This window comes from Cetorhinus maximus, chromosome 6 (assembly GCF_964194155.1).
Source record: "Cetorhinus maximus chromosome 6, sCetMax3.hap1.1, whole genome shotgun sequence".
In the NCBI taxonomy this organism is placed as follows: domain Eukaryota; kingdom Metazoa; phylum Chordata; class Chondrichthyes; order Lamniformes; family Cetorhinidae; genus Cetorhinus; species Cetorhinus maximus.
The window spans coordinates 128,375,005-128,402,372 of NC_135884.1; the positions used below are offsets into that span (position 1 = coordinate 128,375,005).

At 38.9% G+C, this 27,368-nt stretch overlaps 1 protein-coding gene across 5 annotated transcripts; it reads right to left on the minus strand.

Annotated features, from left to right (window-relative positions):
- Positions 1 to 1,497: 1,497 nt before the first annotated feature.
- Positions 1,498 to 26,763, minus strand: LOC144682148 (ataxin-1-like). 5 transcript variants are annotated; one of them, XM_078544507.1, is made up of 8 exons: positions 26,625 to 26,763; positions 20,793 to 20,862; positions 16,252 to 16,310; positions 14,751 to 14,852; positions 14,549 to 14,622; positions 12,271 to 12,317; positions 9,144 to 11,021; positions 1,498 to 8,818 (listed from the first exon to the last, which is right to left on the minus strand). In XM_078544507.1, exons 7-8 carry the CDS (start codon positions 10,914 to 10,916, stop codon positions 8,312 to 8,314), a joined length of 2,280 nt encoding a protein of 759 aa, XP_078400633.1. In that variant the 5' UTR covers positions 10,917 to 11,021; positions 12,271 to 12,317; positions 14,549 to 14,622; positions 14,751 to 14,852; positions 16,252 to 16,310; positions 20,793 to 20,862; positions 26,625 to 26,763; the 3' UTR covers positions 1,498 to 8,311. The 5 variants fall into 5 exon arrangements, with proteins under 5 accessions (XP_078400633.1, XP_078400631.1, XP_078400634.1 ...); XM_078544505.1 differs by lacking the exon at positions 20,793 to 20,862 and having other exon boundaries at positions 16,250 to 16,310; XM_078544508.1 differs by lacking the exon at positions 16,252 to 16,310.
- Positions 26,764 to 27,368: the final 605 nt, after the last annotated feature.

Here is a 27,368-nt window from a genome sequence, read left to right on the forward strand (position 1 = left end):
TAATAAATGTTTAATCTGGTTTTGTAAAAACCTATAAGACTTGGTCTTATTACTACTGAATTCAAGGCACACATCTCAAAATGTATAGAAAATTGTGGCAGTTGTTTCAAGTTTTCCTCTGGGATTTGAACAATTCATCATTTACCATTGGCTGTGCCATAACAGCTGCCAAGGTGCAAATAGGTTTTCTGCTGCTTTGGGTAGAGATCAAAAGAGAGAATTGGGAGGGGTGGTGGAGGAGAGTGATGTTGGGGTGCCCAAGATAGATGGGGAGTTGAGGTGATTTGATCACACGTACCGGAAACAGGTTTGCTTGCGGATTGCTGAGAGAAACACTCCTGCTTCCCCCAGACCCACAAGAAGTCCTGTAATAGCACCTACCTTTGCCATGTAGCAGTCTTCAGTTCCCTTTATCTGCCAGTAGAGAAACCCAGGTGCCCAACAAGAAAGCTGGAAAATCAGAGGCACACACCCTCAATGAAATATTTAAATGTGCCTCCTGGGAGTGGCTAGGTTGTCCAGCACCCTCCCGCCCCCGTCCTAGTCTCATTAACCCAAGAAATCGATGGATTCAAAGGTGGGTTGGGTTAATGTTTGAGATTTTGTACATTTTACATCCCATTCAGACCAAATCCAACTACTTTTGGGTTTAAATTGCCCCAGAGCATTCTGAAACTCGATATAGACTGAATGACCTTGTCTGTCTTTCACTCATGATGCAATCCCTGGTTTACTACAAACTAGCAGATCTCCCATAATGTTGTTAAAAGTGGGAGAATAAGCCCCAACTGAAGTCATTTCTTCCACTCAGCAGAGGCAGAAAAGCACCCCCTTACGACAGTTTTTCCTCTCCGCAGTTCCTGCTCAACAGTGAACCCCTCTCTCAAAGAAGTCCTTTCCACATTCCAACTTTTTTATCCCACAAAATGTTGTTTTTCTCTCTACCTTCCCCTCCAGTGTCTTAGTTATTCATCTGGGAGAGAAAACAAAAAGAATCTCCCTCACATGAAAAAGACTTCTCTCTGCATGCCTCCAATGACATTTGTCTCCTTTCCCCCACTATTCACCATGCTACAATGGTGCTGAAATAAAATGGAGTTCACTTATTGGATATGAACCCTTAGAATATCTTGACTCTGTTGAAGACATTTCCAGATAAAAAATATTCATAATTTATGTATAATCTGTGATAACATTTATATTTGGGGTTTATGGTGTGACTGGTGAGAGATTATCATAGGGCTGTTTCGCAAATAAATTTCTCAGCACATTTGGCAGAAAAGTTTTGCACAACACAATGGGTAAAGTTAGAAAATAGCCCATTGGAAAGAAAAACAGGTGCACAATGAGAAAGAAAACTGTGGCCCACTGACCTCCATGATGTAACCAATGATCAGAACAGAAAACCAAAACTTGATTTGAAAGATTATACAGGGGATTAATGTCATAAGCTAAGACCGTGTGCAGTTAATGAGTCCATTCAATAATTACCAAGACAAAAGCAAAATGTAGAGTTTATATTATGCAGTGTTTACATACCAACAAATTAATGCAATCATACATGAGAAGTTAGGCTTGGACAATAAAAATACATTTCCTTTCGCAGTACACAAAATTAACATTAAACAGCATAAAAGGCCACAAAAATACAAATATACAAATCTAAAACTTTTAATTTTTTTTTAGAAAAAATGGTTACAAAAACACAAGAAGATATAGATTAATGCTTTCAAGGATTCTGGTAGGAATGCAGTGATCCTAACATTTAGAAGATGACCAATACCCATTTAGCTAAAGCAATAAAGCAATCCTGAGGCTGAAATTGAAGCCTTTTTTTTTCGTTGGCTTATGCAGAACTTTTCCATGAGCATTTCTACAGATAAAGCTCATGTCAAACGCCTGTAATCTTTTTTAAATGGCAGTGTAAGAAAATCACTGTACATTAGCAAATTTTGCTTTCCAAAAACATCCTTTGCAAGCAGGATAGTTTAAGTATTGATTTCAGATAAGCCAACAAAAAAAAAAATCATTTTTAGACTTTGGAATGGGTTCAAAAGAGTTAAATTTGTATGGTGTCTTCTGTAACCCATAAAATGGTCACCAAATGTCTGTGTGAAACATCTACTTAAAATTAATAGAATTTACATGAGGGTCCTGCATTTGTACCATTTTCCCCATCTAGCAACTGTAAGTTAATGCATATTAAAACAATTCCCATAATAGTCAAAAGCACAATAAAAGGAAGGAATGTCTTGCTATACACATTTGTGAATGAGTACATGAAATGTAAATTATTGATACCAATTTTGATACGGGTATTGATCAAATCCTACAAACTGAAGAGGGAGCATTTAAATTCATGAAATGTAGACAACAACTTGAAATGGCAGGACAGTCAATTCTGTAGCCTGAATCCATTTCTGCCACAGTTTATGCTGAGGGCCCAATTTAATTACTTAATGCAAAAGCAAAATGCTGTGGATGATGGAAATCTAAAATAAACAATATTCTGGAAATACTCAGCAGGTCAGACAGTGTCTATGAAGTGAAGGTTCTGACCAAAGGTCAACAACCTGAAACAGAAGCAGGCCTGACTTGCTGAGTATCTCTAGTATTTTCTGTTTTTACTTCAATTACCAAATGCTTCGGCGTACTTAAAGAGAGGGATTTAGTAGAAAATAACTTATTCTAAGAATAGTGTGAACATAATTACAAACTCCTCTGCAGTGTTTAAAAAAAATGAATAATTACTGCAAAATTTTATAGAATCAGAATTGTGCAAATCTTAGAAGCTGCAAATGGGATTCAGTACTCAAAGAGCTAACAGCCAAAAGTAGGAAGGAATCTTAGCCACCTTGTCCTGGGCTATAGTTGAACTTGTTTTCCAGGAATGAAAGCCAATTGCTAAGGCTATTGGTCAACTGTAAAAACCCAACTTTTGAAGCAAGTAGAAAATACTTCTTTCTTCCTCCCCTATCCCAAGATACGGTATATTGTTTAGCAATAAATGTTGTCTTAGCCAATCACATTCCAGAAAACCAGCTATGAAGAATAGCACTAATTTAAAATGACATTAAATCCACTAGCGCTAACTCTATAGATTGTTGAAACAGTAGCCATCCGCTGCATCTTATTCTCCTCATCTTTGCTTTTATACTGAGCATATGTTGACCAACATTAAGATGTGTTATAAGCCAATATTTTAGTTTTGTATGATTTAAATAGTCTCCCTTCTGTTGACCTGCACAGACTAGTTAAAATGCATAAAAATTAAAACCTGTCAGCATCCCTTCTAAGAAATTTTAAAACAAATAAAATAGTTATTAGTGTTACCTTTATATTCTTTACACAGGTTAAAAAAAAACTTGACAAGGTGTATTAGCAAACAGATGTCCAGTTTTAAAAATCTTACCTTTAACACTTTGAATAAACTTTCTTGTTGTACAGATATACATAATGTACATATATTTGAACATTTTAAACTACAAAGAATTCATTGTAAATATCAGAAAACACAAACTGAAATTCAGCCAAGGTTGGTGCTTCAAAAGGGATGTCGTCACCTTTAAATGTAAACACTGACCATGCTGACAGACAGACACAGATAGAGGAAATACAGTCACAGGATTTCCTACTTATGTGTCTAAACTGGATCTTCTCCTCATCAAGTAGTCTGAAAGGAAACTTTCATGCATAAAAACTTCCTATAGCACAAATATATAATACTAACATTTGTTAAAGTAACATTAAAATATATTATGCAACTAACAGATAGTTATTAGCAGTAATACTTACCATTACTGTTTTCAATTTGCACTTTTGTGAATTTGAAAATGTTCTAGTATAAAAGAACTTTCTGTACATCTTTTCAAATGTTCTTACAAACTTAGAAGAAAGAGACAGTAGATAATCCTGCACAAAAAATGTATCACTCCAGGCAACACGTTGCAAAACAAATTAAAATCCCCTTATGTCTTGTTTAGAATGCATCTTATTGGATGGGGCCCCAAAATACTTTTTTAAAAATCTGGATGATAAGAATTCTGAAAAAACTATAAATTACAGTGTCAAGTGAACATAATGCAACTAAGTTGATATGGAATTTTATTTTACAATCTGCAGTCTAACAAAAAATGGTTTTAACAATCAATGTTGTAAATCAGTAAAGGCTGATACAATTTCTTAAATAAAAATATCAAAGCTGCTTTTACTGCAAGGATAATGAAAGATGCAATTTCTAGTCCAGAGACAAGGGAATTTTTATTGTGGGATTTGGCTACAGCTCAGTTTTGTTCTTTTGTACCCCATGCTATTTTACACAAGAACATGTTTTTAACCTTACGAGACCCATAACAGCCTGCTTAGACCTTTGAACTTTGGCATAATTCCTGAACCTTTATAGTTCCCTTTTACGTCCTCTCCATGTCAGTTCCTAGCAAGTGCAATTCCCATATAAATTGTAAATGCGATTTAGGATATAAATACTGCATGATTTGGGCAGTCATTTACTTCCAGTGACAACACTAAGGATAAAATTTCACAAAAGTGATTCCAAGTACCACAGTTGACAATGGACATTCATTCCCTGATGACAAAATTAGCCTCAATCCTAGGTATTACCAATGTTCTAGTAAATATGCCGAGCCTTGGATTTAAAGATTCTTTTTCTGCAAAACACTACAGCCTTTCACATCAGAAAATGCCTATGATTATTTTAAGTTTGCTAAAACACTGATGGTTTCAGGTTATGTTGCACTGAAATTTAACCCAAGATATACTGTGGGTGGGAAAGAAAATCACTGTCAGATTACTGGGGATGCAACAGTTAATTTAAAATACAAAAGTCTACTCTGGTATGTCATTAAGGTGTGCAAAAATTGATGGTTTTCACAGCTATGTGCATGAATCCTTGCAAGTCCTATCTCCCAGTAATTAAACACATTGTGTTTCTAATGCTACTGAAAAAATATACCATTTAATTTCACAAAATGAGTAAAAGAATCACACATAATCAGCTGAACATGAAGCATGTTGTGCATAGATTTCTCAATATTATATTGAAAATCCATTTCATTAATTGCATACTACATTATGAAAAGGTGGTAATTTTTTGTTTTGGTAATTGCAGATAAACTGATAATGCTACGTGGTTTCTTTAAGGTTTCAGGAGATTAAAGTTTCAGTTTAAACTGTCAAAGTGCATATAAATTACATGCCAAAAGAAATTAGGTATGCACAGCAACATCAGAACGTATATTAGGAGGTCTAGTTAATAAACCTGCATGGAACAAGGGAGATTATGCTGAGCTTATATAAGACACAAGTAAGACCTCAGCTGGAGTAGTGTGTACAGTTCTGGGCGCCACACAATTGGAAAAATGTGATCACATTGGAGAGAATGCAGAAGAGGTTTACAAGAATGGTTCCAGGAGTGAGAAACTTGAGTTATGAAGATAGATTGGAGAGGTTGGGACTGTTCTCCTTGGAGAGGAGAAAGCTAAGAGGAGATTTGATAGAGGTGTTCAAAATCATGAGGGGGCTGGATACAGTAGATAGGGAGAAACTGTTCCTGCTCATCGAGGAATCAAGAACGAGAGGGCGCAGATTTAAAGTGATTTGCAAAGGAAACAAACGTGATGTAAGAAAAAACTTTTTCACACTGCAAGTGATTCGAATCTGGAATGCACTGCCTGGAAGTGTGGCGGAAGCAGGTTCAATTGAGGCATTCAAGACGGCAATAGATGATTATTTGAATAGAAACAATGTGCAAGGGTACAGGGAAAAAGCAGGAGAACAGCACCAAGTCATGATGCTCAATTGGAGAGCTGGTGCAGACACAATGGGCCAAATGGCCTCCTTCTGCACTGTAACAATTCTGTGATTCTGTGAATAACACTCATGGCATCAGCACTGTAATCATTTAAAAGTGCCAAGTGACAAAATGTTTAATATAAAATATAATACAAACAAAGGTACTTCTTAAAAAAAAGTACTTTAGCACTAGTTCTAATTCTAATATTCTTTCCACATCACCTTTAAATACAAGTTTAATTAGTCGTATGACAATGAAATAAAACCACATTTTGTAGTGGTGCACCAACTATTCCCAGAAATATACCCTAAAATCCCTCAGTCGTTCTTCCCCTGTGCCTAGTTATCTCTTTATCCATCATATCAAAGTTACATTTTTTTCCCAGGGTTTATCTAATTATTGCAACTTTCTACATTGCTTTCATGAAAACACTAACCTTTGAAAAGCAGTGGCAAAAACAATAGAACTATCACTGAAATATCTCTCTACCATATCTGAGAAAACAGGTCTACTGCAAGAGGATTTCAGCCACCCAGTTCAGCTGAATTATCCAAAAACCATGACAATTTTTTTTTTGAAAAAAGTGGGGCACAAAGATCAAAAAAAAATTTTTTTAAAGCGATACATGCACAGAACTTGAGCACCACGCTAGGGGGAGCTGAATACCAAGAGCACACTTCTGTACAGTTTTAATATTTTGCACATCTAACCTCATTATCTACCTACATATATCAGTCAAATGATGAAAGCAATTACATCAGCTAGATTGTTTTGCATTTGACCATGCATGAACTGCCACTAGTGCAGAAGCATCTAACTGCTCTTCATTACTTTACACAGCCAATCCCCTTTTCACATGCAGCTTTAACTGAAGCTCACTTTCCCATTTCTGTTAAATGTGATTAATTAAACACCACTGTTGCATCTCAAGTAGATTCCAAATATTAAATGGAATCTTGTAAAAAAAAGTGCAAAGAAAATGAAGTCACTTAAAGGTAGGTCCAATTTACGTGTGCGCCCTTTGGAAGTGTACTGATTCGAAAGCTTTTGTTCACTACCATAGGACATCTTATGATGACGCCTCTACGGCCAGGAGACTTAAATGTGGGTAATTTCAAGCATCAGTAACACCGCACAGCAGAGTAACTCAGCATAGGGTGTTCCAGTTCACTTACTATTACACCAGAGTACATAAACGTTTTTTAGTCACTCTGCCTTGGCTGCTAATCAGATTAATTTAGTACAAAAAAAACACAAAATACCTTAAAACACTGGTATCTCAAAAAATTACTTGATCCTCTTTGAAGGTTACAAAACAATATTCTTAAAACATAAAAAGGAAATTTTACTTACCCTTTTGATTATGCTTATCGTATCATAAACATTTACATTATTTTAAATATCTTAAATTTTAAACCAAGGATAAGAAAATCAATATATCTTTTGACCATGTGTTAAATCCAGCTTACATAGGTCAATTTACTCCTTTGTGAGAATTAGGATCTGTACATTGGACATTAATGAGAAATTGGGCCATGCGTGGCAAACCTTTTGTTCAATCTCGTAGTGCCTGGGACATGCATAGTTCACTTTGGAGAATTTGGATGGGTCTTTCTAGACTTAAAACCAACAAGTCCTGTTCAATAGCAAAATTAATGCTAAATCTGGAAGAGATTAATGTTTTGAGTTCAATTTCTATGAAGATTGAGGTGACCAACACATAGAAGTTAAGTCCTCCTGCACATCAATGACCCGTTGCAAAATATTTTCTAAGAACTTGCACACTTTTCAACCTAAATGTTACCAAAGGGCACACTATAGGGCTCTTTTCAATCACTGTTTTTTGTAATTTCTTCACATAAAATATCAAAATTGCATTTTTTGCTTTGCCAAATAAAGTCCCCTGTATACTAAATAAACTGCCCACCTTGAAATCTGTCGCGAACAATTTTCTTTAAATTAGGTGATAACATATCAATATTACTTATAATTTACTTTGAAAATTGCTTTTATGAGAATGGAGTAAAAGCCTAGTTTGTGAATTGAAAAAAATAACTAATTTGTAACATTTAATACATTTCAAACACACATATATTGAATTTTACTGTAGGGCCTCAAGATTTCGACATTTTCATTCTTTCATACCGAGATCACCAACCCCAGGCAAAACAAACATTGCAGGGAACAAAAACACTGAATTTACCAGATTATTCCTGAAGTTGGAAAAATATTTGCAACATCAGAACACAGCTATTCTTCAAAAATATTTGCATTGTACTGTTAATAGTACCTTAATTTCTTATTTAAGAAAAATCTGTCCTGTCACACATTCCCCATTTGCCACTAATGTTCCAATGGCAGATCCAATATCTCCTCCATGCTGCAAATGTTTTGTGAAAAATTTCAAGAGTACATTTCAATGAATTACTATAACTGGCAAAAGGCTGTCATAGTAGGTGTGCAACTGTCTTTATTTATACTCCCTCAGAGCTCATGCTGTTATTTCCCAGCATTTGAACGTCCCTCAATTGAAAGTTTGACTTCCTGTGGTATGAAGGAAGGCCGGGAGGAAATTTTTGCCTCCTCTGATTGAAAACCATCTCTTTGGAAAACCGGGGTGGACCAACGATGTTGATAACTTGGGTGGCTAGGAATGCCTGTGCTTTCAGAGCCTGCATGCAAATACTGCATGACCGGGTCTTTTGAATGATTTCTAACCTCAGAGTTTCTACTAATGTGGATTGAGATAGTTTCAGGTGGAGCTAGGACAACTTCAGATGTTTCCACGGTCCTTGAATCATGAACTGGAACAGTATTGATTGGAGAGGATGCTGGATGGGTAGAGCTCCTGCCAGAAGATTGGACTCCGAGTGATACACAGACATTACCCACCATGAGTCTTTGACATGAAAGTCCGAAGATATGTGCAGTCCGTTCTGGATTACAAGAGGACCAACCCTGACCAAATACAAAGAATGGATGCTCTGGAGTGACCTCTACACTCACCTACAACACAGGAGAAAAATCACAATTCCTCAATCCCAAATTAACACATTTACATTAATGAAATAAAAGCAATTTAATTTCCGATGTTAACCATGCAAGTAAAATCTTTGCTGTTGCAAACACTTCCTGCACTGGCCTGGCTCAACTTCACAGGAATTTTAACCCAAAAAAGGCCTAAACTCCACTGCATCACCAATTCTATGCGGCAGCACAAATGTTTGGCAGCCATATTAGTTCAAGCAGGAATGGACTAACTTGGTAGCTGGTTTTTGACTAACATTTTTTGCTTTCAGATGATTACTTGTAACTGTAATTCTAGACTCACCTTTGTTTGAGGTTCTCCTACGGAAAAATGGAGGGTAACATATCCAGGACGCTGGCTTTCAACAATGTCAATCACCGTACTGGAGTCAATCTTTAACCCAGCACTAATCTCTGCACTATGCACAAAGTCCTGTGCTTGCAAGTCTTCCACACGTTTCAGTTCCCCATTTGCTAACTGGATGATGGCACCTTTCATAAAGTGTGAAGGAACATGAGCAGGTGGGGACTGCTGGACCAGGACAGGCTGAAGAAGTGGTACTGTGGATTGTGATGTTGGAAGTGGAACCACTGTACAAGCTCTTGTTTGCCCGTCAGGATGACTTTGAATTATGGGTTCTGTAGAGACAGCAACATTATTAGCCAATGCATCTTGCTCAAGAACAGGGGCATCAACAGGCATTAATACTGGCTGCCCATTGGCTAACATTATTGTTTTATGCAAATGTCCACGCTGATCATCTAATGATTGTCTTTTGGGGCCTGTGGTAACGTGTTGTTGAGCAGGCAGATAGGGAGACCTTGGTACTTCTTCACTGGAACAAAATTCTCCAATGTTTTTACCTGGAATGATTTGTGAGTGGTGTCTTATTTGCTCTTGACTTTTGAATGAATTATGTGAAACTTTTATGTTACTTAAGACTTCTTTTCTAACAACCACAGGACCCTGAGACCCTTGAGCACCCAAACTCCCAACTACTTGTTGGACTTCTAGGTCTGTGTCTGGTGTACTCCTCTGTGCTGGAGAGATAACCTCATTTCTTGGTTCTCTGTGAACAGAAAAATGGGGACTGCCTCTTAGGTTCTCCATTGACGAGGCAGAGAGCTGAGCTTCCTTTCTACTGCCAACATAATGGGGTGCCTGAAGCTCTATAAATCTCTCGTGACGTGGTCGTCTCTCAAAATTCTGATGGTCTGAAGCGCCGTCACCTCGGTTTGCAGAGACTTCCAATATAGTTTCATCAGTTTCTTTGTCTTTTGCCATCTGTAGGTTATATCTATTTTCATGACAAATATCTGGATTTGGCACTGTAGCAAATGTTGCAAACGATGGTGTTAACATCGAAGGTTGAAAATGGAGTGGGATCCTACCACGGGCCATGCCTTGCGAAAGATCCGCCGTGGTTAGATGAGGCAGTGGTCCTTGTGGAGTCAAACTGTGTACGGGAGAACCAGTGGCTTTACTATAGGTTTGTGCAGTAGATGCTGCCTGTGGAGGAGGAGTGCCAGCCTCAGCCATCATGGAAGGATATGAAACAAGTTGGGAAAGATGAGAAGTGGGGATGCCCACAGCAGAGGAAATCAGTGGATTTGGCAGAATCCCATGAGAGACATATGGTACCGGATATGGAGCTCCTACAAACTGCAATGAAGTGTGCGGTAGTTGGGTGTAATGCACAGGTGTATATGGAACCCCATGGTGCTGAAGAAGTGGAGATGCAATGCTGTATCCTGGTGAGAGATGCCCCATATTCACCAATGAATGTTGAGCACTTAGTGAATAGTTTGCAGAAGGTACAGCCAATTTGTACATCATACCATACTGATCCACTGCGACTCCTGGTAAGCTTTCACCATTATCAGCTCTGACTCCATATCTCAGTGTTGTTTGGTTCTCTTCAGCAGCACTTCTCGACCAATCAGCATCGGTTACAGTGGTAATATTGGTTGGCAATGTATTATTTTTTAAGACGTCCTCACCTCCAGTACTATTCTGCAGTAATTCTCTTTTCTTTGGTGGCAGGCATTCTTGGTTTCGTTCATAAGCAGGTTTCATATTGTACTCGGGGATATTGTTTTTCCTATTAAATATCACTGAGGAATGTCAGCAGGAGAATAAAGATATTCTAGAACTCTCCTCAAACCGCCTGCTGACAGGACCCTAATCAGTCAGAAGAGAAACAGAAAATATGTAAGTGACAATAAAAATATAAGCAAATTGCTTTTATTCTGTAAAATGCATGACACTCTCAAAATAAAGTGTTTTTTTAAGATTTATTCTTACTGTTGTTCAGCAGGTTCATGGATGTCATTGTTGAGTAACAGAAATTACTTCCGCTTTTAGTAACCAGAGTCAGTATCAAACTTTTCCCAAGAGAAGTGAGCCTCTTGATGTAGAGTAAACCTTCTTTAACCTCAACAATAGAGGAGTACCTCTTGGGTCTCTGAGACACAAGAAATTGGAGCAGCTGTAGGCCTTAAGGCCCCAAGAGCCTGCTCTAACATTCAATGAGGTCACAGCTGAACTTCTATATAAATTTTCCCACCCTATCCCCATATCCCTCAATTCCCTTAGTTCCCAAAAGTCTTGATCTCAGTCTTGAATATACTCATCAACCGAACAACTACATCTCTCCAGGTAGGGAATATTGAAGATTCACTACTCTGGGTGAGAAAAATTTTCCTCACCTCAGCACTAAATGACTGACCTCTTATCCTGAGGTTATGACCCCTAGATCTAGACTCCCAGCCGGGAGACAGTCTCTCAGCATCTACACTGTCAAACTCTCTAAGAATTTTAAATGTTTCAATGAGATCATCTCTCATTCTTCTAAACATGAAAATATAGGCCCGTTCTACCCCAACTCAATCTCTCCTCATAGGACAGCCCTCTCATCCCAGTGAATCTTCAATGCATGTTCTCTAAGGCAAGTACATCCTTCCTTAAGTAAGGTTATCAAAACTGTACATAGTACTCCAGGTGTGGCCTCACCAAAGCCAAATAATTGCAGCAAGATTTCCTCACTCTTATAATCCAGCCTCCTTGCAATAAAGGCTAATATACTACTTGCTTTCCAAATTGGTTGTTGAATTTGCATGTTAATTCTCTGTTATTTGTTTTCAAAGGCATCAAGGGCCCTCTGAATATTAATATTTATTAGTCACTCACCCTTTAAAAAATATACTGGTATTCCGTTTTAGTACCAAAGTGGATAATTTCACATTGCAGATAGTGACCAGTACAAACTGGGGTAAGACTCAAGGCACATGTAACTTCCAGGAAGTCAGAAATGAAAATAGAAAATTTGGCAAGTGCCCAGAAGAGAGAAGAAAGACAAGCCAACATGACAAAACTATCCCAATGCTGTGTTCTGATGAAGGGTCGATACTTGAAATGTAAACCAACCTACCCTCTCCTTGACACTGACAGTCCCACTCACATCACTGGCATCACTTTCTGTGAAGAAAATGAAAGACATAGGCAAGGTCTTATATTACTGCAACCAGTGTTCAGACCAGAGGGCTGAAGAGTGCCCAGAAGAAAAATGAGATACTGTTCCTGAAACTTGCACTGAGTCCAATCTGGTGTCTCTGTTTTACAGCCTTCAATATTATCATAGCAACTCACAGATCATCAGGTCACACTTACGGACAGACTTCCTACATTTGCAACCATTTCTCTTTTTCCCTTTGTCTGCAATTTTTCATTGTTTTGTTTCTGTGGGAATTTTCACGTTTTCCACCCCCCACAGCTACTTGCATATTTTTCATCTTATAATGCAGCCCCATTGCCTGACTGATTTTTTTTAACGGTCTAGTGAGTGGGAGTATCTACTGATTTTTTCCCTCCCCTTAATCCAACCTCATAAAATTCTCATTCATCTATTCATTTCTAGTTCTGATGTTGGCTGTACCCCCGAAATGTTAACCTGTCTTTTCACTTTACAGATGCTGACTGATCTGCAATGTATTTCCAGCATTTTCTGTTTAGGTTTTGGATCTCCAGCATTAGCAGCCTTTTTCCTTTGTCCTGATATCATTTGATTTGGTAACATATGGAAAAGGTACACTAGGTATTGCGTAACCACTCCCTCATCTTTGTAATTTAACAATCGCAACATGCAAGACATACTATACTGTAACCTCTCCAGGGTGAAAATCTATTGTTTGAAAACACCAGTTGTCTGGAAATACTTCGAGCAGACCCACACATTCCCTCAATGTCATTTTAGTAGAGTACTTTAGGAGTGTAAGCATGAATGATACAGTAGCTGGATAAGGAAAACCATTTTTATTACTGCTTTAGAGTGTTTTCTCACTGTTTTATGTTTCAAGTATTCATATCTATGGTGTTTTCTGGTTCACACACTTGTGGTGAGGCATTCTAAAGCCATTCTATAAACTAGAAAATACCAAAATCAGGAAATTCTGGACTGGAGAGGTTACAGTTTATAAAAGGAATTTTACATATACGGTATATTTTGCAGGGGCAGAGACTTAAGAGTGCAACTCATAATTTGCATGTTGAAATTCCAGGTCTCCAATAACACAAAATACTATTTTAGCTCTTTCAATCTGGCATTATTTTTCTTGGGCTCGCTTTAACTTTAAACAGCAGCAAGCATGAAATGTCAGGGCTTTGCCTTTCCCTGGCTGTCAAAGCTTGGAGAAAATTACCAGCTTTTGCTACAGTCAACACAGTGCTTGTATGTTGTATGTTGTAACTGCTTCGGGTGAGAAAAGGCAGAACTTTGACATTGCAAATATGTCGAAGGTTAAAGTGCCAGTGAGAAACACAGCAGCAGAATTATTATTTTTTAATTCCTTCACAGGATGTGGGTGTTGCTGCATTGCCTATCCCTAGTTGCCCTTGAGAAGGTGGTCTTGAACCACCTTGACAATTGAGTGGCTTGCTAGGCCATTTCAGAGAGCAGTTAAGAGTCAACCACATTGCCATGAGTCTGGAGTCACATATAGACCAGAGCAGTTTGGACAGCAGACTTCCTTCCCCAGAGAACATTAGTGAACCAGAAGGGTTCTATGAAAATCTGGTGGGTGGACGGTCATCTTTAGTGATACTAGCTTTTTATTCCAAATTCATTGAATTAACTGAATTTAAATTCTCCAGCTGCTGTGGTGGGATTTGAACTCGTTGTGTTTGGATCATTAGTCCAGGCCTCTAGCTTACTGTTCCAGCAACATAGCCAATATGCACAGTTTCTGAATGAAAGATCTAACATCCCGTAAGAATTTAGATCTTTTTATGATAAAAATGTAGCAATGTGTGACTAAACCAATTTTTTAATATGACCTTATCCCATTTTACAGTATTTAAAATGAGAATACTTTACCTACCTGCACATTTAACAGGGAGCTATTTGATGATGAAGACAGGCTTAATGTTTCGAGTCTGTATGACTCTTCATCAGAACTCTACTTAGATGCTGTCAGACCTGCTGAGTTTTTCCAGCAATTTTTGTTTTTGTCTCAGATTTCCAGCATCCGCAGTATTTTGCTTTTAGCTATTTGATGATGTTAAGTTATGGCTGTCATTACCAAATACCTCCATTGGAACTGACTTGGACTGGCTTCCTTTATGATTCCCTATACCAATTGGGAACAATCTGCGCCAGAAATCTCAAACATGTCCATTTAACACACACAGCATCTAGACTGGTCTAACCTTACCTGTGAGTGTTTCTGTTGACACGGAGTGCCCAAAATGGAAAAGTGTTGTGTTTCCGAGAACTGACATCCTTCGTCTTGATAAGCACAAGGAAGATTAAATGCAAATAATACAGTATTCATGTAAACAACAAGCAACACAATTTTCAACAGTTTCATCTTAGATTTCATACTTAGTTTTATATTAATTAAGAGGATGACTTACCTCACATATTACACCTTCCATAGCTTATCATTAACTAACATAACGCCAATCATTTCATCATCAGCTAAAGTAGTATCCAGCAAGGTGATTTCTATCCTGATCCTAAAAATGAAAAGGAAAAACAAAATATTTTTAGCCACTGCATGGTGTAACATAAATATGTATTGTCTGTAAGATTTCAGTGATGCACAATAGTGGAGCTAAGAAACTTTCACTTGAGTTGTGAAAAATGGTTAGCAGTACAATTCTAGAATTGTTGGTTTGAAATCTTGAGAGCATGTTAAACTAAAAAATCCTTAAATTAAGTAATGATGGCCACAGTTGTGTGTGTAGCGGTGCAGAGCAATTTATAACAATTGGTATTTATATACTGCCTTTAATGTGTCAAATGTCCCAAGACACTTCACAGAGCATTATAAAGCAAAATTTGACACCATGCCACGTAAGGCAATATTAAGGCAGATAGCCAATATTTGGTCAAAGAGACAGGGTTTAAGGAGCATTTTAAAGAAGGAAAGAGAGGTAGAGAGGTGGAGAGGTTTCGGGAGAAAATTCCAGCATTTAGAGTGTTGACAGCTGAAGAGACAGCCACCAGTGGTGAAGCAATCAAAATGCTCAAGAGGTCAGAATTAGAGAAGTGCAGATATCTCAGATTGTAGGGCTGGAGGAAATTACAGAGCAGAGTGAAGTGAGGCAATGGAGGGATTTGAAAACGAAGATGAGAATTTTAAATTCGAGACATTGCTTAACCTGGAGCCAATGTAGGTCAGAGAGCATGGAGATGATTGGTAAATGGGTCTTGGTGAGAGTAATCGCAGCAGAGTTTTAATGACCTCAAGTTTATAGAGGGTAGAATGTGGAAACCAACCAGGAGTGTGTTGAAATAGCGAACAGAGGCTGTGAATATAAGTTGGGAAGTGTACATGGAAGATGAGACTAAGAGAGGATAAGAATGCAGTGAACCCAGAAGAGAGACAGCATGATAAGTTGAGATAGAGATTGAAATCACTCAGAATGAGAAGCTGCTCGGTGCAGAGGCTGAGGGAGAAAAGCAATGAAGCTATCTCAGTGTGAACAAGTCTGTGGTATCTGGTGAGCAGTAGAGGATGAGGATTTTAAATGAGAGGTGGAGGGATGGAACAAATGTGCGAGATGCTGAAAGGAGGAAGAAGTGCCAGGCCAAAGTGTGATTTAATTGTAGCCACACCACCACTTTGATGGTCAATTTAAGGAACAAGGCTACTGGCATTCACAAGCCATGAAAAATTGAGAGATTAAATTGTGGGATGTGATTGCTAGAACACTGGCAAATGTCACAGAAAATGTTTAGTTACATTTTTTAAAAACTGACTTATTTAGTCATCAAATTTACAGCAGGTCTGTCAACATCTTAAAATGAGAACAGATGGGATAGTATTTCCAAATTAGACTCTTCCTGACAAAGGGTCTACATCCAAAGTATTAATTCATCTCAGATTAAATACCAGAGGGTGACCTACACCTTTGGAACTGTATCCAAGGAGAGTCGATGCGCCAGGAGATGATAAGAAAAAAACGTATCTGAAAAATGGAAAAAAAATACTTGAAACTGATGTAATGAAGCATCTTGCGTTTCAAGGTTATCCAAATCACAGCTGCAAAGAATGACCAAGGCAATGATATTAAAGAAACTCAGCATGTTTCTGACAGAGATCTGCCAAAGTATGCAAAACAATTAATTAAACAACTTGCCCCACTGTTTAGAGTACTTACGACATCAACATTATTGTCAAGTCTTCAAATTTTTGTCTAATTAGTGGGAAAGAATTGTGGGGTTAGTTTTTAATTGTGATGTTACTATCAAGTTAAATTCAATCCACAAAAGGGAGGGGTTTAATTCCTATCTGAGAATGCTGAATAGACCCATTAGCTGGGTCCAGACAAAGTGGGCAACAGAGGTGTGTTTCTTACATACTATATCAGTTTGGGAAGAGACGTTTTATTAGTACATTTTATAGACATCTGCACTGTAATGATAGAATATTTCTATTTATTGAGCACAGTAGACTTTTCAGCTGACTAGACAACATGTTGCCATGGCTTCTACACTAAGGTTGGGGAGGAGGAGGAGGGGGCAGGAGATGGCAATGTTTGATTTGCAGCTCAGGAAACAAATCCTCATCACAGAGAATTGGGGGAGGTTGAAAGGTCAGATTTGCCCTTCCATGTTTTTCTGTAAAAAAACCAGTCTGCTGTTAGTTGCAGTTTGAAACTCAGAGGCAGAGAGTTCTTATCTACAGTAAGCACCACACAGTTCTCCAAATACTGAGTTGGAAAGTGCTAATTTCAAGGGCTAAATTTGTACAATACATATTTTTGATGGCACAAGTAATGATGTGAAATAGCTGAATTAGATTAAAACATATTCCACTGGGTAGGTATTGCATGTAAAATAAATCAGATCACTGGTTTATAACTGGCTTCATCTCACTGTCTTTGGAAGATAGGAGTTCTGAGAATTCAGTACACACAGCTGGCATTCATATTGTTTCAATCCCCAGGCACATTACTGTAGATATTGGGAGGCAAAGGTATTGTTCAGATTGTAGGGGAAATGGAGTCCGCTTACACGAGTAACTGGTAACCTGAATACTACAGAATATCTTGTGCAGACCAGAGATTTGTAACCATCACAGAAATGCACTACTTCTACTTTACACACTTATACAACAATGCAATGTAGTCAGCCTGTTTATTCTGTTCAAACAATCAGACACACAATATAAGCTTTAAATTTATAATCCCTTTATTGTTTTACAACATTGAAAAGATTCAAACAAAAAACTACTGCAGATGCTGGAAATCCAAAACAAAAACAGAATTACCTGGAAAAACTCAGCAGATCTGGCAGCATCGGCGGAGAAGAAAAGAGTTGACGTTTCGAGTCCTCATGACCCTTCAACAGAACTGCTGAAGGGTCATGAGGACTCGAAACGTCAACTCTTTTCTTCTCCGCCGATGCTGCCAGGCCTGCTGAATTTTTCCAGGTAATTCTGTTTTTGTTTTGAAAAGATTCAAGCTGCTTCATGTCAAGAAAATGTTCATTTATATAGCTATTCCTCATTTAGCACTGCTAATGCATTCCTAAAAAACGGAATGCTAAACGAAAATCACTTTCCCATAAGAAAACATGTAATAAGGGTGGGTTACCTGTAATTTTTATGTCAAAAACCTATTTGCTACTTTGAACATAACTGGGCCCAAAATCCTCTTATTAGCTTACTACTCATCTGCCACTCATCACTTCCCACCACCCTGTTTGCTGATACTTGCTCATCACCCCCTTCGCTGCTTGCCTCTTCTGACCCCCTCCCGCTTGCTGCTTCCCTTCACCAACCCTGTTGATCCCTCTCCCTAGCTGCCTGCTCGCTTACATGAGGGAGTGAGGGGGTCAGGAGAAGTGTTCAGCGCGAGGGAGAAAAAGAGTTGGGAGAGGGAAGCAACAAGCAGGGCAGCAAGCTGGCAGGAGTGAGGGGGTCAGGAAAGACGACGAGCAGGAGGGAGTGAGGGGGGGGGGAATCAGGCGAGGGAAGCGGTGAGCAAAGCAGCAGTGGGTTTAAAACAAAACTGAACATGTGCAGGTCCTATGTGGTTCTCGGTGCATGCGCAACAATCACGCTAAAATGACAATGGAGGCAGCACTATCCTGGCAAGTTTCATTACTTACAACACGTGCCAAAACAAAAATGAGCTATTAGAATGTGCTTCAAATGGGGGATACCTGTATCATGACAGTCACTACAATGTTGTAAAAATGCAAGTTAATAAAGAAGAAATGTATTTCTTTCTGTTCCCCACCAGCAGATTTTCTCCAGTTTCTTCCTCCTGCTGGCATACAGTTCTTTTTGTAGTGAGAATCCTTCAGTACCTCTCCAAAATGGTCATTATTAATGTGTCAGCTTTGTTAGCGAGCATTCACATATTATTTCGCTGTTTGCCTAGGAAGAGCATGTTATAACTGGATTGGAATGTGCCAAATATTTATCCACGTGTAATTTCCAACAGGGATCATTCCCTTACACGCCCCACACCCCACAATCTCCTTCATAGCTCTGGGAAATGGAGGTAATTATGGAACTTCCCAGAAAAGACCAAGGATTACAACTAGGGTTTTTCTGGTCTACATGGCTCAGATGTGTTCTGAGCACATATTTTCATGGAGGAGGGACATAAACACTAGCTTTTCTGAAAATGACTTATTTTGAATGACTGCTGCACCTCAAGAACCAAAAACTAATTGACGATAGGTATTTCTAACAGCCACTGGCCTGCTGCAACTCAGTATAATCTAAATGAAACAGAATAAACTGTGATTAGACTACATGTACAAAATATCCAGGACTATCAGTAATGTATCCTTGATACGCGGGTAAGACATTGATAGATTCAAATATCTTGAATTATGAACACAATTCTTCAGCTTTAATATTTAAAGGAATCGTCTCCGGATTATCATTTTATTCCTTGAAGAAAGTATCATAATTTAAAGTATAATTCAAATCTTCTACTAATAGTTATCTACTTCTAACAGTTTTGCTCCCAACTTAACAGAGTAAATTTTCAGAATAAGTGGATTATTTTGCTGAAAGGCACTATCTAAAATTAGCTGAGTAATAGTCAATGTGTTCTTCTGCAAGTAGCCTGCACTTAACCTTCAAAACAACCAAGGTTTTGTGAAATAAAGCAAGGCAAAGACCAAACAATTTAATTTACAAAAGATAATTTGCAGCTGAATCCAAAATTCAACACCGATAAATTATATTTGTTGATTGTTTGCATAATGGACAGCTGATAAAACCAATTTGAATCTTCCTGCATTAACCTCAACTAGGGCTAACTTACACCACGTATAAACTGTATTCACAAAAATAGGCCAAGAATCACCGGATCTGCTCTTGCAGATACACAATCTATGTTAACTGTATCGAGCAACATTTAAACCTCAAAACCAGAAAGTAGCTCCGGCAACATATTTACAACACAGCCGAAAGGAGTCAGAACTAAATTTACAGTAACTTATATTATTTTTAGAATCAATCACTAAAATAAAACCGAAATTTTAACGCTATCTAAATGCAAGGATCTCTTCACACCAATGAACATATGGGTTAAATGTCTGATGGACACTACTCTTACCATTTGATTAGTATTTAAAATCAAAAGAAAGAACTTGCACTAATATACTGCCTTTCACATACATAGGACAACCAAAAGTGCTTCACAGTGTAGGCACTGCTGTCATAGAGATCAACGTGACAGTCAATTCACACATACCAAGATCACATAAACATCAGTGAGAGAAATGACGAGGCAATTTGGCTTGTTTAATGTCTCACCTGAAAGGCAACACCTCCATCAGTGCAGCACTCCCACAGTACTACGCTGGAGTAGCAGCCGAAATCATGTATTCAAGTCTCTGAGGTGGAGCTTGAATCCATGACCTTCTGAGTCGGGAGCCAAGGATGGCAATAATGTTTCTCTTCAACAAACTGGTTTCTAGAGTGCAGAAAAAGAGTGGCCAGACAATGTGACCGTCAATTTTCTGCCTACTTCCAAAAAAGGTTTGCAGGAAATATTGAGAGGTTTTCTCAGTAAATAAAATCTGCATGGATAGAATTTGGGTTTAAACTGACAATACAAACGATTGTGGATCAACGCTTCCATCAGAAGTTAACAAAAAACTTTGTGAAATAGATACAAGTAATAAGAGTTGGTATATTTTATTTTGAATTTCCTGCTGTCAAATGGAATATTAGCACGGGTGAAAAACAGGAGGCAGCAGATTGGCCATTCATTGTACCCCTTTAGTATTTTTCTAAGGGTACATAAAAGGCATATCCTCTGCTCAAAGTGGAATTTCATGAAAATGATCCCTCACGCTGGCTTTCTCTCTCACTCGTACTCACATTTACACCCAACTGACCGAGACTTGAGTCAAGCACTCATGTGCCAAGTGCAGCACGAGTAGATGCAAGGTAAAGCTCGTTGTGCATGAAATTATACCTTAACTCCAACTCCAGAAGAACATGTTGCTGGTGGGCAAGAATACACAACTGCAGTTTGTTCAGCCTGTCTGAATATAAACAATGAAACATGCAGCGAGGCAACAAGAACATTTCTATAAAAGCAAAAAACTGTGGATGCTGGAAATCCAAAACAAAAGCAAAAAGACCTGGAAAAACTCAGCAGGCCTGGCAGCATCTGTGGAGAGGAGCACAGTTAATGTTTCGAGTCTGAATGACCCTTCAACAGAACTAAGTAAAAATCTTTTTTTTACTTAGTAAAAAGATTTTTACTTAGTTCTATTGAAGGGTCATTTGGACTCGAAACGTAAACTGTGCTCCTCTCCACAGATGCTGCCAGACCTGCTGAGTTTTTCCAAGAACATTTTTATATCCGTTAATGGGATGTGAGCGTCACCAGCAAGGCAAACACATATTGCCCATCTCTAACTGCTCTCGAGAAGTTACAAGGATAGTAACAAGTATTTTTAATAAATTATACAACTTACAGTTTATTTGGGAGACCTGCACCATATTGTGTGGTATTAAACCACAGGAGGTCACACAATTAGTCTTAAACTAATCTAAGCCAGGATGGCAGTAATGGTATTATAATTGGTCTCCCAGCGAGGGAATCATCAACAATGGCTCCCACTGTTGACCACTGTCCTGTGAGCGCTGATGAAAATAAATGTGGGCGGATGCTAGTTAAGGACAGGATAGGGCTGGCCTGTGTGCCGTCCACAATTAAATAATTCTGCCAACAATTCCAATCCACCTTCCTTTCTCTTTGGAAATCTGTTTATACTCATTCATATCCCAACATCAGGAAAGGTGATCTCAAGCCTTTCAAACTACTGCTCAAATACTCTTACCTCAGTACTATCTAAACTTATGGAAGCTGTTGTTAATTCTCCAATTATCCATTACCATAGAAGCTCTGGCTTAATCCCAATCAACAGTCTGCCTTCCAGCATGGCAACTCCACTGGTTATTTTGCTTCCCATATTATTCACTATTGGAATTCTGATTTCAAACATCTGTGAAAAATGATCTGTCTTTGTTTTAGTCATCTCAAAGGCCTTTGATAGGGTCTAGTATAGAGAATTTCTAGATAGGTTACTGTCACAATAGCTTTGTATCATCATATCTAATTCCTCCCAAATCACTGCACATACTATAGCTGATTTCTCCTCTGACTCTGTCATTAACTTGGGGGTTTCCAACACTCTTTTTTCCATACCTCATTCTATTCCTCCTTTTAATTAATGACTTCCTCCATTCATTATACAACCCTACCCACTGTGGTTTCACTTCACCTTCATCAACTTCCTTCAGATTTCCTGCTTTCATTATTCATATCCTAAGGTCCTCCACACAAGTAATGAATTATTAATTCTTGATCGCCTTGTTGCACCTACACATGGCAACTAAAAGCAAGTTTCTTTCAATCCCTCATAGGCAGTTTCTTCATGTGTCTCAAAAGCCTTGCTCCTCACCTTTGACAGCTCCACCTTTAGTCCTTTCTCTTCTATTGCCACCTTGAATTTACTGTTACTTCCTTCCACACTCCCTCTATTATGAAACTGAAGAAGTTGTTTCCTTTTTCAGGCCAAACATTTTTCCTCTCAGCAACTCTAAAGTCTGGTTGAAATGCTTCATAAAGCAGAGTCCATCAAATCTTTGAATACTGTATCTTTATCTGCAAGAATATTTTAGCATTTCACACTAGAAAAAACTGTCATCTGAAAACTGACAGCCCCAAATTCTCTCTTTCCACTGCAATTGTTCAGGTCCTTGTATAATTTAATGCCATTACCAATGGAAAGAAAGTATGAGAGATGATATTCAAGCTGATCAAGAACAGAGTGCAGGACCTGACAGGATACATTTAGAGTTTCTGAGGGAAGTAGAAGAAATGGTGGAAGGGTTGTTTTGTGAGTAGATGTGTGCAAAAGGATTGAAGAGCAACCAGTATACCCAGTTTCAAAAAGGGAGGCAGAAACTTAGGTAATTACAGGCCAGTTAATTTAACATCGATGGCAGGAAAGATTTTGGAATCTTTAATCAAAGATGAAATTGCGAAAGACCAAGATGAAAAGGAAATCATTAGGAGCAGGCAACATGGATTTCAGAAAGGAAAATCATGCAAAGACCAACTTTGAGGAGTTAATAGATAAGGCGGAGAGGGGAATAGAGTTGATGTGTTGTACACTTTTAGGAAGTCATTGACAAAATATCACACAAGAGACTGCTGGAGAAGATTAAGGGATATGCAATTACGGAAATGGTAACAAATTGGACTAAAAGCTGGTCAGAAGGAAGGAAATGGAGAGTCGGAGTTAACGATACTTTCTCAGGTTGGTTAGATGTGGATAGCAAAGTGGATGTTCTGGGACCATTTCTGTTCACTGTGTCCATCAATATTTTGGATATAAGGCTAAAGAGAGGTGACCAAATTTGCAGAAGCTACTAACATCGGAGATAATGTAAATAATTCTGAGGGCCAAAGAAAACTACAAGGACGTGCTGATAAGATGGTGGAAAAGGAAAACTGGATGAAATTCAATGTCCGTAAATGCAAAGTAGTACATTTTTCTAAAAGAAATAAAAGTAATAACTATACTTTGAATGTGAGGTGGGTGATGTGGAGGGGTAGAGGGATTTGAGGATTCACAAGATATTAAAAATAGCACATCTAGTAGATAAACCATAAAAAAGCTAATGAAATACTGCATTTTATAGCAAAAAGTATAGAACATAAAAGATAAGATCAAATGATCAGTCAATATAAAACCTTTGAAGGCCCATAGTTGAGAATCCTCCACACTAGTGGAGGAGTGTGGAGGCAATAAGAGGGGGTACAGCACTGGCTCACTAGGAAGCTGCCAGGTGTGAGGAAATATAAATATGAAGAAAGGTTTGAAATATTGGGCTGTTTTTGTTAGAACAGAGAGATAGAGGTGTTTTGAGATATTTTAAATTATGAAAAAACAGGACAGAGTAAGGGTGGCAGGACCTTCGGAGAAGATAATCTGTCACCCCTACTTGATCTGGTCATCATGTAAATCCAGTCCCACACTACATGATTGACACTTAATGCTCTCAGGGCAACTAGGGATGGACAAGAAATGCAGCCTTGCTGGTGTCACCCACATAAAACAAAGTAGATAGAACTACACTGGTGAATCTAGAATAAGAAAACATAGGTACAGGATTAAAAGTATGAAATATAGAACAGAGAGCAGGAGATTTTTTTTGTACTTAAGGTTCTGAGGCTGTGGAATGCACTATCAGAGTTGGCGATTGAAGTAGAGACTGCGTCAATGTACAAGATTAGGTTAGATATACATTTGAAGGAAAGTGAGGGGAAAAAGGGATAAGGGATTAGGAGATAAACACCATGACATACTGATATAAAAACATAATACTGCGGATGCTGGTAATCTGAAACAAAAAAAGGAAAATGATGGAAAAACTCAGCAGTTTTTCTGAACAGCTCTCAAGAAGAGTCATATGGACTCAAAATGTTAACTTTGTTTTTCTCTCCACAGATGCTGTTATATCTGCTGAGTTTTTCCTGCATTTTCTGTTTTTGCACCATGGCCTGCTGACTGGGCTGAAATGCTTGCTTCTGTGTTATAATTTCTACCTAATGCTACACCAACCACTTGCATTTAAATAGCATCTTTAATATAGTAAAATATACCGAGTGTTTCACGGAAGTGTTTAACAAACAAAATTCGACATTTGAATCACATAGGGAGATATTAAACCAGGCAAAGTATCTTAAAGCAGACAAGAGAGGTAGAGAGACAGAAAGGTTTAAGGATAACATTCTAGAACTTAGAGCCTAGGCAGCTGAAAGCACAGTGCCCAGTGGTGAAGTAATTAAAATTGGGGATGCACAAGAGATCTCAGAGGGTTGTAGGGAGTTAGAGATAGAAAAAAAGAAAAACTTGCATTTATATAGAAACTTTCACAATCACCGGATGTCTCAAAACACTTGACAGCAAATGAAGTACTTTTTTGAAATGTAGTCATGGTTGTAATGTAGAAAACACAGCAGCCAATATGCGCTCAGCAAACTCCTACAAACGCCAATGTGATAATAACCAGATAATCTGTATTTTGTTGGCTGAGGGGTGAATATTGGCCAGGACACTGGAGAGAACTCCCCTGCATGTCTTCAAAATAATACCATTGGGTCTTATACATCCACCTGAGCAGGCTTGGTTTAACGTCCCCCCTGAAAAATGGCAGCTCTGACGCTCCCGCGGTACTGCACTGGAGTTCCAGCATGGACTTTTGAAGCCCTGGAATGGGACTTGAACCCAGAACCTTGTAATTCAGAGGCATGTGTGCTTCCAACTGGGTCACTGCTAACAGATAAGGAGGGGAAAGGTCAAGAAGGTGATTAAAAACCAAGGATTAGAGTTTTAAAATTGAATGTTGCTTGACCAGAACCGGAATTTTTGAACAAGACTTGCAAGTTAGGACATAGGCAGCAGAGTTTTGGCTGCGCACATATTTACAGAGGGTAGAACGTGGGAGGCTTGACCAGGAGAGCACTGGAACATCTAGAGGTAACAAAGGCATAGGTGAGCATTTCAGCATCAGATTAGCTGAAGAACAGGTGGAGATGGGTGACATTACAGAGGCAGAAGTAGGCAGTCTTGGTGATGAAGTGCCTATGTGGTGGGCAGCTCATCACAGAGTCAAATATAACACCAAGGTTCTGAATGATTAGATAGTGGCCAGCGAGAGGGATGGAGCTAGCAGCAGGTACTGAAGGTCATGGCTTTGGTCTGCCCAATATTTAATTGGATGTTGGACAAGCAATATGGCAAATCAGACACAGTGAAGGGATTGAGAGAGGTGGTGCTGGGTGTTGTCAATATATATATGGAATCTAACCTGTGTTTTCAGATGATGTCCCCAAGGGACAGCATGTAGATGATAAAGTGAAGGATGACCAAGGATAGATCCCTGAAGGGCTCTAGGTTATGATGCAGGAACAGGAAGTGAAGCCACTGCTATAACTTTATTGCTTTAAGCTGTAACTTTATTGTTCTTTCAGAGATCTGAATGTGCTCTATTGCACTCTCTTCCTATCTTCTCTATATCATCCACTGTGATGAAATCAAGACTAATGGTGTAGTTTCCTATCCCAATTATTCTCTCCTATCACTCCACTTCATAACTATGGGACTCCTTGCTCACTCTTGCTCTACAAATGTCAGGTTTTTGAAGACTTAAAGATGTGCTGAGCAGTACTCCTTTCACTCCAGCAGTTCACTGGTACAAGTGGCCAATGTGTTCTGCTGGACAGGGAATGTTGGTGGGCTGTTCCTCGAATTCAGTCCTCACAAGACACCAACTTGCATGTATTTGTCAACAGAGCAGATCTGGCTGAATATCCTCTCCCTAGTTCTGAAGCCAATAGTAGTATCCCTATTATCTTCCTTACCAAAAGCTAAGCTTAACACTGGCTAGAAATCGAATATGCAACCTTCCTGGCTTTTACAACACAGAACATACTAGCCAGTGTCCCTATGCACAGATTCATTAGCAGATCATGGTGGGAATCGCCTTTAATTGCTTTGTTTGCATCATTAAAAAAAAATTACAACGCTCAAACCAATTTCTTTATTTAGTGCTTTGAAAGAATGCCCAGCCACTATTTCTCTAACCCGAACTAAACATGCAGCATCTCTCAAATTTCAAAGTTACACCATTGACAGGCCCAGCAGGAAACTGGATTCTTCCTACAGGTTTCTAAACTTCAGCAAAACAGGCTGGAAGACCCCATTCTTTAGTTGTTATTCTTTACCTGCAAATCTCATCCTGATTCCAGCAGCCTCCGCAAATTCATGGGCTCTTCCCCCTCCGTAGCCGAGTCTTAGATTTTCTTTCACCTGAAAATTAAGAAACTCAACAGCAGAAAAAAAACTTTAGAGCGACAAACACCATGGCGCATTCTGATAGCGTCACACAAGGCGCCCGGCCTGAGAACGGTGGCCGCGATCCTCCATTGACAGCGCCACCCTCAGCATGGGAGGATTGCATGAAAACTGCAGACTGCCACTGGGAGGTGAAAACTACCCAAAGCATCGGTGCTCCCCCCAGCAAAGGAAGGCGAATAGTGTGGGCTGCTACAGAGCTGGGCGAGTGCTGGAGAGGATGCTGTGACATTTTGTGGGAGAGAGTAACATTGTTAACGTGTCGGGCCGATCACCTTTTATCAGAACTGGGAAAAGTTAGAAATGTAACAGATGGTAGGCTACAGAGGTGCAGGTGGCAGAAATGGCAAATGCCACCAACCAAACACATCTTCTTCCTTTTCAACATTTCGAGGGGACTGTTCCCTCCATGATACCCTGGTCCGTTGCTCATCCACCCTCAACGCCCTCTTTCCTCGTGGCACCTCTCCATGCAAGGGCATGGTTTTACGTCCTCCCTTCTCACTGCTAAACACTCCTTCCAGGTGAAAAAGTACTAGTTTCAATTTAGTATGCTAGATTCGCTGCTTGTGATATGGTCTTCTCTGCATTGGTGAGACCAAAAACAGACTTGG

What these genes read in the sequence shown, in the direction of transcription:
- LOC144682148 (XM_078544504.1), bottom strand. Translation starts at nt 10,916, where the DNA reads ATGAAACCTGCTTATGAACGAAACCAAGAATGCCTGCCACCAAAGAAA. An exon ending in TAGGAGAACCTCAAACAAAG is followed by an intron (nt 8,819 to 9,143) that starts GTGAGTCTAGAA and finishes CCTGTGTTGTAG; the next exon opens with GTGAGTGTAGAGGTCACTCC.